The sequence below is a fragment of the Pteropus vampyrus genome, unplaced genomic scaffold (assembly GCF_000151845.1).
Source record: "Pteropus vampyrus isolate Shadow unplaced genomic scaffold, Pvam_2.0 Scaffold523, whole genome shotgun sequence".
Taxonomy (NCBI): Eukaryota; Metazoa; Chordata; class Mammalia; order Chiroptera; family Pteropodidae; genus Pteropus; species Pteropus vampyrus.
Window position 1 is genome coordinate 510653 of NW_011889304.1, and position 12284 is coordinate 522936.

The 12284-nt window shown below is 50.1% G+C and overlaps 2 protein-coding genes across 4 annotated transcripts; one reads left to right on the forward strand and one right to left on the reverse strand.

Annotated features, from left to right (window-relative positions):
- The first annotated feature begins 2194 nt into the window (after window positions 1-2194).
- On the forward strand, window positions 2195-3917 carry LOC105307875 (cytochrome c oxidase subunit 7A1, mitochondrial). The gene is made up of 4 exons (XM_011383543.2): window positions 2195-2346; window positions 3026-3112; window positions 3237-3321; window positions 3780-3917. Exons 1-4 carry the CDS (start codon window positions 2332-2334, stop codon window positions 3833-3835), a joined length of 243 nt encoding a protein of 80 aa, XP_011381845.1. The 5' UTR covers window positions 2195-2331; the 3' UTR covers window positions 3836-3917.
- Window positions 3918-4605: 688 nt separating this feature from the next.
- On the reverse strand, window positions 4606-11867 carry CAPNS1 (calpain small subunit 1). Of its 3 annotated transcripts, none has more exons than XM_011383545.2 (11): window positions 11739-11867; window positions 10651-10874; window positions 9663-9696; window positions 9287-9376; window positions 9060-9117; window positions 8896-8960; window positions 7444-7512; window positions 7260-7338; window positions 7013-7129; window positions 5327-5385; window positions 4606-5154 (listed from the first exon to the last, which is right to left on the reverse strand). In XM_011383545.2, the coding sequence occupies exons 2-11, from the start codon at window positions 10854-10856 to the stop codon at window positions 5128-5130; spliced, it is 804 nt and encodes a 267-aa protein (XP_011381847.1). In that variant the 5' UTR covers window positions 10857-10874; window positions 11739-11867; the 3' UTR covers window positions 4606-5127. The 3 variants fall into 3 exon arrangements, with proteins under 3 accessions (XP_011381847.1, XP_011381848.1, XP_011381846.1); XM_011383546.2 differs by having other exon boundaries at window positions 11742-11855; XM_011383544.2 differs by having other exon boundaries at window positions 11541-11775.
- Between the last annotated feature and the right edge of the window lie 417 nt (window positions 11868-12284).

Below are 12284 nucleotides of genomic sequence, written 5' to 3' on the forward strand. Positions count from 1 at the left end.
ATATACAGGCCCTGAAGGCCTCCATCCCTACTGGGGTTGGACTCCTATGCATGCACATTCCACCAGGTGATTGCCTGCTCCTCTGCCTGCTCTCTGGAGGCTTACCTATAATTTGTCCAGCAACTCCAGACCAGCTCCAGCCTGGCTAAAGTAGCAAACTTCTTTGCTATCTGATGGCCAAACCACATCTTCTCCAATAAGGTCTAAACCCCTTCCCAATTTCTCCTTCTTTGAGTACCTTCCCTCAAACCTAGGGTACCATATAGAGTTTCCTTATATCTTATAGTTACTCTTATGTTACAATAATTCTTTATGTTAAACTTCCCTGTTTAACCTAGTGGGTTGTTTCCATCTCTTGGTTGGACCCAGATCACTACAGTAGGTGTACCATTTTGCATTTTCACCAATAGTATGAGTTACAATTGTTCCACATCCTCACCAGCATTTGATATGGTCAGTCTTTTTAATATGGGCCACTCATTAGACATGTAATGGTATCTCATTGTGGCTTTAATTTGCATTGCCCTGATGACAACTGATGGTATGATATTGAGCATCTTACTATATGGGTAAAACATCATCTAACCTGGGGAAATTTTTGAATTAATAAAAATTAAGTATAGAAATATTTAAGAGAGTCAAAATCATGGTGTTAACATTTTTTGTGTTAGGGTATCTGAATATTTTAAATATTTGTAATATATAAGATAAATTGGCCTATTCAAATAACAGATCAATCTTGTAATTCCAACTTAAAATGTGGGATCCAGACTTTTGGTTGAAATTTTACTGTTTATGTATGCTCTTGTAACAATTAATGTTATAATATTAGCTACATTAATAAGTTTATAATTTTAGATTCATAAAATTTGTTAAATATTAAATTCTTCTGATAATTTAGCCTACTGTAGTTTGTAAATGGAAAAATATAACACATTCAATTTATAAGCATAGTTTGAAAATGTTAAGGGAATTTTTAAAAGAGATTGTTTGAACCTTTTAGACTAGGCCAGGATTATCGCTGGTTGCTAAAACTATTAGAGCAACTGAGCTCAACCCTGGCTGCTCATGAGAATCAGACAGAATTAGAATCAGATAGAATACAGATATATAACTTGTTTCTTAATTATTTTTTGGTAAGTTACCGATATGATGCCCTTTTACTCTCCAATAATTCGGCATGTAGTTCCTAAAAACTTTGTTACATAACGATTATACAACCGTCAAAATCAGGAAATTAGTACTGATATGTTATTGTCTAATCCACATACCTTATTTAAAATTCACCCATTATCCCACTAACAATAGAAAAAAAATTTAATGGTTTTTCTTCTAATCCCAGATTCAATCCATAAATTGTGGGTGGTTAGGATTTTCCTTTTTAAGTCCTTGTATGTTAGACATATGTAAATATAAAATGCGATGTTAGGATTTGCTTTAAAATACACCAATTAAAAGAGTTGAGTGGGGAGAAACATGAAAAATGGTTCAAATGATAATGTACACCTGAAAATTATATAATTATATTAACCAATGTTACCCCAATAAACTTAATTTAAAAATTTTAAAAAACAAACAAACACTATAATGGTGATAAATGCTGAAGCAGGTGATGGAGCCAAGATGGAGATTCATTTTACCTTTCTGCTTGTGGTTGAAATTTTCCATGATAAAACAAAAATTAACTAAATATAAAAATATTTTATATATGAACATTGCCGGTAGAAAATAGTAAAAGTAACGGCTCTTAGCTGTTTTTGTGCAATATTCATTAGCTCAGTTACAATTGTTAGCCAGTTATACTCTCATGTAATGCTCTCAACAAATCTTTAAGATTCTGACTTAGCCCCACGTTACAAATAAGGGAACTAAGACTCGGAGGTGCAATCATTCGGTCTTCGTAGATAGAACAAGGAATTCCAACCGCAGTTCACCTGCGACCTCACTCGCTCTCCAATACCAACCCGCAGGGATGAAATGTGAGAGAAAACGCACCTGCCCCAGGCAGATACTTCCGCAGAAACAAAGAAAAATATAATCCCTGGTACTACTCTCCTCTCCTCTTGGACCAATGGAAATTCCTAGATGAGTAACAGATGGGTGCCTCAACCATTGGGGGCTGGAGCGAGGTTGGAGCGTCTTTTCCACGCGCCTATTGGACGAATCCTCTCAGGCCCGGATTTCCCCGGCCTCCACCCCACTTTCCTGATCCCAGTACAGCGGTGTCGTGTGGCGCGCCGGGGCGTGGCCTGGGATTCCCGGGGTGGGGAGGCCACTGTATGTCCTTGGGCTGAGAGGGGAGGTGACTCCAGCCGAAGAAGAGGACGCAGAATGAGGGCCCTGCGGGTGAGGGCCCCCATGGGCCGGGCAGGGGCCCCTACCCTGAAAGCCTTAACCCCGATCAACACTCCCTAAACATCCCAGAATCTGGGGCCTTGGAACGTGAGCCCCCTTCAGGGTTCGGGACTCCCTCCTAAACAGCTTGGGACCCCCACCACTCACCTCCCAATCCAAGAGCTTCTGAGACAACCAGGGACTCCCAATATGGCCCAAAGCCCTGGGTCTGAACTTTTCCCCCTTCGTCCAGGGATCCCTTAACACCTTGGGACCCAGGCACTTGGAATTTAATACCCCTTCCCCTCCTCTGGATTTCTTAGGCTGTCTGGAAACCACATTTGGTACCCCATATCAAGTCCCGAAATTCCCAGGACCTGGGCTTCTCCCAGGAAACCCTCCTCCCAAAAAAATGTCTCGGGACTTGGACCCGCAAATCATGAGCCTCCCCTTTGGGTCCACTCCTCTTCCAGGACCCTCTAGACAGCCTGGTAACCTCCAAGTCAGACCCTTCTGGGCGCGAGTCCCTTTCTGGGCCTTTCTTGACAGGACCCCTTCCCCCACTCGTGCTAGCAATTCTGATCTTGCCTTTGGGACGGTCACATAGGACCATCTCCTCTCCCCCCGCCGGACCCACTTCCAAACGCCTCTCCCGGTGCCTCCAAAACCCTTCAACCCCTTCCCCCACCAGGTTTCCCAGACACTGATGCGCTCCTTCAGCTCAACTACCCGGAACCGCTTGGAGAACCGAGTAGCAGAGAAACAGAAACTCTTCCAGGTAGGCCGGGTGGGGGCGGGATGAGGGGAGGTCCCAGGCTGCGAGCTCGATCCTGTGGGAGGCGAGGGACAACGTCTACGCCAGAGCCAGCACCCCTTTCTTATTGGACGCCCCAAACATCCAGGAGGACAATGACCTCCCGGTGCACTTGAAGGGCGGGGGAACCGACAACATCCTGTACCGACTGACCATGGCGCTGTGTCTGGGAGGTGAGTGCAGGGCGAGGCTCGGCCTGAGCTTCAAGAGGCCAGCTCCAGCTGGAGTGAGGAAGGGGCTGGTTCCCAGCTTGGGGTTTGGGAGAGAACCGACTAGCGTATGAGCTGGGGGATTTAGGGAGAGGACTGGGTTCTAAACTGGCCAGGTTTGGGGATGGTACTGGAGTCCAGGCTGGCAAATAGGGAGGGAGCTCCTTAGGATTTGGGCTTCTGTCCTACGAGGGGGTCTGGGTCCCAGGCTGGAGCTAAGACAAAGCTCAGGGCCTGGTTTGGATCAAGGACCATGGATTTCCCCACCTGAAGTGCAGTTTGGGGAGGGAGCTAGAGCCTGAACTGGGGCTGAGATCTAGACTGGTGATAGGGTAATTTGCTGAGAAGCTTAAAAGCCTGAGGTGTGTGGTTCAGCAAAACGATTAGTGTCTCATTCTGTATTCCCTACACTCCTTCCCTAGGCACCGTCTACAGCTTGTACTGTCTTGGCTGGGCTTCCTTCCCCCACAAAAAGTGAGACCAAGAAGCCTGCAGGACCTGAGGGACTTGATCAACATCAATAAATGGGCTAGCTTCTTGAGGAACCCAGCCCAGCTCTGGCCTTTGTGTATGTGCCCCTCAGCCCGTCCTTCCAGTAGCAAGTGATCTCAGTCCTATGAACAGCCCATTGCCCCAGCCTTGAGTCCCTCATGCTGGACCAGGGCTATTTCCTAGGATGTCACTGCCTCTCAGCCCTCCCAGAGTGGTTGGAGACCCCAAATGGCACCCCTGGGATGCCCCTCAAGGCTTGGGGATCAGGGGTGGTGTACTTGAGTGGGACAGGGGCTCTGGATCCTGGGATAGCAGCCTCTCTCCCTACAGAAGCCCAAGTGCGGGAAGGAAGATGCTAAGTAATGGTTGTGACAAAAGAGGCAAGTGAGGACAAATTCAAGCACAGAAGATGAGAGTGGGGCAAACATGGCCTTGGGGGACAGAACCAGGGACGACACTGACACCTCCCACCAGACCTGTTCTTGCAGCAGGAACAGAGATGGCCCAGGCCTCTGGGTCCCAGCCTCAGTTTCCATAGGACCTGTTAGGCATTTCAGCAAGAATGAGGCTACAGCTCAACTGGGATCCAGTATGAGAAAAAAGACAAGAAAAGGACTATGAGACATGCAGATCCAGCCTTAGGGTTAGACATGAAGATGGTCAAAACCACCACCGCCCCACACCCAGGACCCAGAACTCTGTCCGCTCCAGACAGAGCCTGAGCCACCCCTCAACTCTCATAACAGGAGGCAAATCTCAGAGACAGCAGCAACTGGGGTGCATTTATTTCCTCCTGGGAGCAGAATACAAAGGCACTGGGGTGTGTGGGCCTGTTATAGCCAGGAGTTTGGCTGCCTGGGTGTTAACTGTGAACAGGTGTGCCAGGGTGCATAGGGACCAGAGTGATCCTCCCAGAACTTAGAGAATGGCCCTTGGGGATTGGAAGCAAGGTGAGTGTTGGGCTTGGCACAGATGCATTAGAAGGGTTATCGAGAGGGTGTGAGATGGGTGTGCCGGAGGGTGGGGTGACCCATGGGGCAAGGGTGTGTTAGAGTGTCTTAGAGCTAGGGGTAACTTGAGGCATGACATATTAGGACATGTTGGGCCCTGGCTGTTGACTGAGGAGCTGGGTGCCAATGACTGCGAGTACGGAAAGGCCGGTGGATCAGCAGGACCCACGAGGACATGACTGCAGACAGGATTGGCCCTGGGAGTGACCAAAGAGCCCAAGGTGACTCCTACAGCAAAGTGATGAGGGGAGAGGTCTGGTGTTCCCATTCAGGAGTACATGGTCAGCTGCAGCCACTGGGGAGAGGAAAGCACAGAGATTAAGGAGCAGGGAACCTGGGAATAGCAGACGCCCTTTCTCTGCCCTCACCCGGGGATTGTTGGGGAAATAGGAGGAAGGGAGCCCAATTCACAGCGGAGGGGAAGGGTCTCCTGCTAGGAGCCCACATCCCAGGATGAGAGTTCTTACCTCCTGGATGTTCACCTGAATTTGTCCAGTGCCATCTCTATCAAGAGATTTGAAGGCACCTATAGGAGAAGGGAAGGGTTGAGGTGATTGGCTTTTAGGATACAAATATACTAATATATGGGATGATGATATAATGACTAGTATTGAATACCTTATCTGGCCAAGCACTGCATAAAGTGCTTTCCATGTGTTAACTCATTTAATCAAATTCTGTGAGATAAATGTTATTTGAAAATTAAGCACAGAGAAGTGATGTGCTCCAGCTCATACAGTGAGAAAGTGAGGAAATTGGGATTGAAATCCAGGCCGTTACTCACCTCAATAATAGCCTCCATATAACCGATCTGTGTGCCCCACATCACTCTCTGCCAAAGTCCCAGCCTCCTACCAACTCCTAAGCCCCCCAGTTCCAGCTTAAACAGACTATCAGAAGGAGGCTCTCCAAGCTCCACTTCCTGACCTACAGTCTGGCGTGGTTCCCACTCATGCCCTGAAACTCCATGTTCCTCACCCATAGCCAAACCTAAGCAAACAGGTACCCACAATACCTTTGCTTCCTCTTGTGTACTGCTCAGTTACCACCCTCAGGTGTCCACACACCTGCTGTCCAGACACTGCACTCTCTGCAGTAACTACTGACTCTTGCTGATAAGTCCAATGGCTACTTCTCGGGCCTTCTCATGTGACTTTTGGCATCATCTGCCCTATTGTCCACTCCCATCTTCCCTTCACATCCCTGATATACCTGTCCCTTTTCCTCTACCCGTGCTCTTAATGCACTGTCCTCCCTGGACTCTTGGGAGTTCTTCCTAAAGCCCAACCTGATCCTGTCCTTCCCCTGCCTAGAATCTGCTGTGGCTTTCCAATGCCCCCAACAGTGTCTGAGCACCCGAAATTGGCATTCACAGCCCTGACCATGCCCGATGCTCCTACTTCCTTTCACTCAACTCTCTCAGACAGGTCTGGGTTCAAATTTTGACTCTGCAACTTCCTCACTGAGTGGCTGTGAGTAAGCAATTATGCCTCCTTTGAACCCTAGGTTCCTCTTCCATAAAATGAGGACAAAAACTCCCATCTGTGAGGGCAGGATTCAGTGCATTCATGTTCAAGAGAGCCTTCATGATCCAGCCCCTCCCGACTCCTCCTCACAGCTTTGTCTCCCATCCCACCCCCTCTTCAGCACTCTGAACTGAGTCCTACAAAAAACAAAAGCACCACCTCTCTTTCCTTTCTAGGCCTTTGCACAGGCTGTTTCCACTGCAACACTCTTCCCCACTCTCTCAGTGGGGTCACTCCTCACCCCACAGGTCTTGACTCACATGTGCCTTCTTCCAGGAAGCCCTCCTTGGCCCCTCAGGCTGCATCAGGTGTCTCTTAAGTTTGAAGCCGTTGCAGCTTCCCCAATTACAAATCTAAACTTGCTATGCCCTGAGCTTCCCCTCTGCCCCCTATCACTCTGCCCTGAACATCCCCTATCCCAGCAGTAACCACTCTGAGCTGTCATTTTCTGACGATCTGCCTCTCCTCCATTAGACTGTGAGTGACACAAGGGCAGGATCTGAGGCTGTTTCGGTCACTGCTGTGCCCCTAACAATGCCCACCTCAAGATTAGGTTCAAAGACCTTGGCTAATGGAGGTTGAACAAATAAAATCTCCACTTGGGAAGAAAGTTGTGATGACACTTACGGAACATGGCATCCAGCCTGACCAGGCAGCTGATGAAGTTGTCAAAATCCATGTTCCCTTCCTCATCTGCGTAGCGTCGGATGATCATGTTGTAGAGATGCTCATTTAGATGGAACCCTAACAATGGTTTAGTCTCTCAGGTGTGGGGGCCACACTGCCCAACTCACTCCCAGCCCCAGAGTATAGGCTCGGACCAGCTCAGTGGGGGCTGCCTCACCAATCCAAACCTCAGCCCCACCAGCCATACCTGCTGCCTCAAAGGCCCCTGGAAGTTCACTACTACCAATGGTCCCTGAACAGTCAACGTCAAACTGTTTGTATATGGCCTGTGGGAACAGGGAGGTTGGGGTTCAACTGATGAGCATCTGGAGACATAGCATCTCCATGGCTTGGGAGTCTTCATGCTAGGAGTTTCAGAGGTCACCACACACCTGCCACTTTTTGATGTTGTTCCACAAATACTTGAATTCCTCGAAACCCAGCTTGCCTGTGGTGTCACTCTGGAGGAAGGGTGTTAAGAATAGTTGTGCCCAAATGCGTTCATCGTACACCCTGTGTGCCTGACAATGATAGCAGCCAATCAGGGTAACCTGGGCTAAAACTCCAGCTCCCATCTCAGCCTAGTCATGTCACCTTGGGTGTGGCTTTATTTCTTATTGTATCCATATATATTTTACTTTATATTTCTAAATGGTAAGGAATCTGTTTAAACACAGCCATGTGGAAGTATAATGAACTTTTCCAAACTACAAATTCCTCACCTGAAAATAGTTGCTAATTCTTCATTTATAAAATTCTTAAATTCTAGATAGTAATTCAGTTTCCTAAATGTTAGGACATGTAAAAAAAACAAAGGCTCTGAGGAAATGAGGTGACAGTAGTGGGTAAATGCTGGGTTTGTGATCAAAGAGTAATGAGATATGGGCATAAAGCCCTTAGGCTCAGGGGCTGGCACGTGATATATCCTCACTCAATAACAACAATGACCAAGACTTACCAGATTACATAGTACACATCAGACAGTGCTAAGCTTCTCAGGAACATCATTTTTCTCACTAAATCCTCAGTACACCAGCTCCACCAGTATTATTCCCCAGTCACAAAAACAGAAACAAATTCAGAGCTGAAAAATCTATCTGCGTAAGATCACAGTAACAGCTAACACGTACAGACCATTTACTATGTGTTACGCATTGTGCTAAGCCTTTTGCATGTAGCTCTAATTCAGCATCACCATTATCGTTCACCCCAGGCAAACTTCAGGCAAACTTCAGGTAAACTGAAGCACAGAGAGGCTCAGTAACCTTGCTAAGCCAGAATTGTTTAAACCTATGCCACAAATGTATGTGATCATGTGATGTGAATATATGTATATGTCTGCACTGCCCTACGTGCTGTGTGCATGTATCCAAGATCAGCTAATAACTGGCCCATGTGCAAAGACATATGTGTTCCTGTTCATGTCTTCCCATATCTTCATGTATATAGGTGTACCCTTGTACACATATGCATGTATACATGCATGTGTGCACACCTAGGGCAGTTATAAGCTTGGGTTCTCAAGTCTCAAAGACCTAAGTCCAAATTCCTATCTTTTCACTTATTTAAGTTCAGACAAATGATTGCCTCGCTCTGAGTCTCAGTTTCTTTACCCACAAAATGGAATATAATAATTGTCTATGTCTAACAGGGTGGCTATGAAATAAATTTAAGTGCCAGCTATGAGAGCTGTTATTATCGCCACATGTCCATTGGTGAGTGATATGTTCTACTGTATGCCTGTCCATATATATGGGTATGAAAGCTACATCCTGGCTCTCACTCATGCTCTCAGAAAATTCCCTCTTCACCCGAGGCCTCCTTCAGACTGCCCTCAAGGATACATCCATCACAGCCACCATGCTGCGACATGTGTCAATGCCAAAACCATCAGTCTTCAGGTCAGGGTCTGTGGGGGATAGGTTGACAGTCAGAGGCCAGAGGTCACAGCTACCCCAGCTGCCATGACTTTAAACCTTCCTTATGTGTTGACCCTGTCATCACTCACGCCGGGTCACGACCTTGTTGAGAATGTTCATGAGTTCTGTGGCGCTGACCTCCATGTCCTGCAGGGAGAAGTTAGGAGTGGATCAGGGGTGACTGAAAGGGGTCTGGGCATGTCATGAAGGAGGATGGGAACTTTGGGATTGCCATGGTTGAGTGTGTATATGCAAGGGCCACCCAAGGGAAGGCATGGAAGGGTTAGGACAGGTCTGGGGACTCCAGGTTACTTACATCTCCAGCCAGCTGGGAAAAGAGCCTCCGGAACTGCCGGACCTCCTCACTCTCATTGGCCTCGATATTGGAATAATGGGTGCGTGGGGGCTGCAGAAGGAGATCTAAGATCAGGTAGGGGAAGGAGTACTCTGGCCAGTACAGCCCTACGTGGGAAAGTCAGAGTGGGATGGGAGACTGAGTGATCACAGGAATGAGAGGTGGTGGTTGAATAGGGAGTGGGTAATAGCTAAGTTTGAGGACATGACAAGGGAGAGACTCAATGAAAAGGATTTCATAAGAGGGAGAGGAAGTAGGGCTTTTCCAAAGGGGGTGGGGCTGCTGAAAAAGGCCTCGGAGTGAGAAGAGAGGTCTCCGGTTGTGAAGAGCAGCTTACCGGGGGCTCTGGGTTGTACTGCGCAGCTGCCTCGCTGGAGGGAAACAAGGGAATTAGTGCCAGGGGTCGGGACCTCCAAAGGGCAGCGCCAATCCCAGTACCCCAACCACCCCAAACCCCAGCCTGCCCCTCTCCACCTGCCTTATCTGTCTTTGTCCTCACCTGTCCCTATCTTTCCTGCCCTGGTTACGAGGAAACTCACAGGACTGCCCCACAGTAGGCTTCACTGCTATCAATGGCAGACTCCTCAATAGACACAGCCCCTTCCAGGGCTTACTTCATAAAAGTTCTGCCCCAGCTTCCCTGGGCCCCACTCTCCTCAGGTCCCATTGGTCTAGGGACTTACTCCATCACTAGGGCTTCCTAATGTTTGTGTCTTCCTCCCACCCCAGCTCCCTTAGTTCCCGCCCCTTCGAGGAATCACTGCTCAGTGGCCAAGACTAATTAGGCCCCTAATTAGGGAAATTAGACAACGTGCCCTACCTCCACCAGGACATTTTTCTATTTTAATCCAGCCAGTTCCTGGCCAGGCCGAGCCCCTTGAAGAACACTACTCCTATCCCAGTGGGCCTCGGCCTCTTCAGGGTGCACCTTCTCATTGACCCACCTAGGTCGGCGACGCCTTGCCCGTAAGGCAAGCCTTGCCCCATGAAGTGACACCCAGCCTCACTGGCTCCGCCCACTTAACGCTCGTTTCCAGGTTAGCGGACGCAGGCTGTGTCCAGCCCCAGTAAGCCCCACCTCCCAAAGCCCGGCCGGAACCCATCAGTCAGATAGCGGCTCCCCAACAGTCAGGTTACTTCCCAGTCGAGCCCCGCCCCCCCGAACTGCCGTCAGCCTCATTAGGGCCCACCCCCTCAAAGCCCGCCTCCCAGCCAGGCCGGGCCTAGCCTAATTAAGGCTCTAGGTCAGTGTCAAGTTTACCCCATTCTATTCTTGCTGGACAAGCCTCCTCCTCCAAGCCCCGCCCCCTCAGGCCCCGCCCTACCTGATGGCGCTAATGACCCCGCCCAGGATGCGCATGGCAGTTCCACCGCCACCGCCGCCTCCACCGCCGCCGCCGCCGCCGCCGCCGCCGCCTCCTCCGGCCCCGCTGATCAGGCCTCCGAGCACATTCCCTAGGCCCCCACCCAAGCCCCCGCCTCCCCCGCCGCCGCCACCGCCGCCCTTCAAGAATGAGTTAACCAGGAACATGGCTGCGACCCAAGATTCCTAAGGAGGAGAAAGGGGTCAGGTGGCCTCTTCACCCCGAGCCCGCCCCCTCTCCACAAATATACGCATTTCTGACAGCTGGACGGGGGAGAGTAATATGAGGCCTCCGGGCGGGGACCTATTCTCCGGCTGGAACTTGAAGAATCAATTCGGGATGGGGTCTGGGGGAGGGCAGTTCTCGGGTGGGTGCGATAGGGACGAAGGATCAGATTGAAACCCCCTACGGATCCAAAGGGTCCTCTTCAGACTTGAGGGACCCTGGATTGAGTCTACACATAGGGCATCATTAAGGGTAGGGATCCAGGTCTGGTGGGGTTCTCGGGAGCTCCAAGTTGGTGTTAGGCATCCTGGACCTGTCTAGGCACTCGAATCTGAGCCCCAGAGCCCAAGAACTGGACCTTGGGTCTTGGGCGGGTCAGGGGCGCGGATCAGACCCTTGGCCTAGAGGACCCCGGGACAGGGTTTTGGAAATTCAGAACGTGAACTTGAAGGTTTAGGTACTCCCAACATCGATATTACAGGGTTCACGCTGGGTCGGTGGGATCCGGTCTAAGATCGTGCGTGTAAGCCCCGGGTCCAGGATAACAGGGTTCCCCATTAGAATTAGAAGCATGGACCTAGGACCGTGCTTCTGGAGGCCCCACCCAGGCGGAATTTACAGGGTACCTCTCAAATCCATGGGCTCGTATTTTAGATCCTGAGACGGAGGGAGGAGGAGTCTCCGGGGCGGGATAACGGGGCCCAGACAATCTAAGATTATGAGCCTAGGGGACCCCTGAAGCCGGGACTTTAGGGTCTCATTGGATCTGGGAGCGTAAGGGCCGGGATTATGGAGTATAGAGGGAGTCTAGTCCGGGCTCTCACCACCTCTCTCACACGTCCGCCGGTCCTGTAGTCTACGCTGCTGCCGGGCCTCTGGCTGCGTCCGGCTTGGTAGGGCGGGGCCCGTGACTCAGAGGGCTTTGACCGGGTTGGGCTTTGCGGGGCTGCCCAGCCGGAGTCTGCGCGGTCCTAGAGCCGTCTCTTTTATTGGGCGTGCGCGCGCAGGCCCCTTCTTGCTAACGGGATGCAGCAGCAGTCAGGGTTTAGGCCAGCATGCTTCCGGCGCCGGGGGCTGGAGCCCCGCCCTGACTTCGTAGGGTTGAGATCCTCCCTACACCTCCAGCCCCAGTGAAGACACCCCGAGGACAAGAATTCCAAGGTGACCCCGCAGGTTATAGTGTGAATTTTCGCCCCGAACCCATCCTCTACCAGGCTACGGATGCGGTTTTCATTCTGCTCGAAACGGGGCTCTTCGCACTCGGCCCCTATCCTGGCCTTGTCAAGACAGACAGCATCTGAAGACCCCGACTTTTCTTGGCTCACGGTCCAGGGACAAACCCCCTTAATCTAGCAGGGACTAAGGCTAGA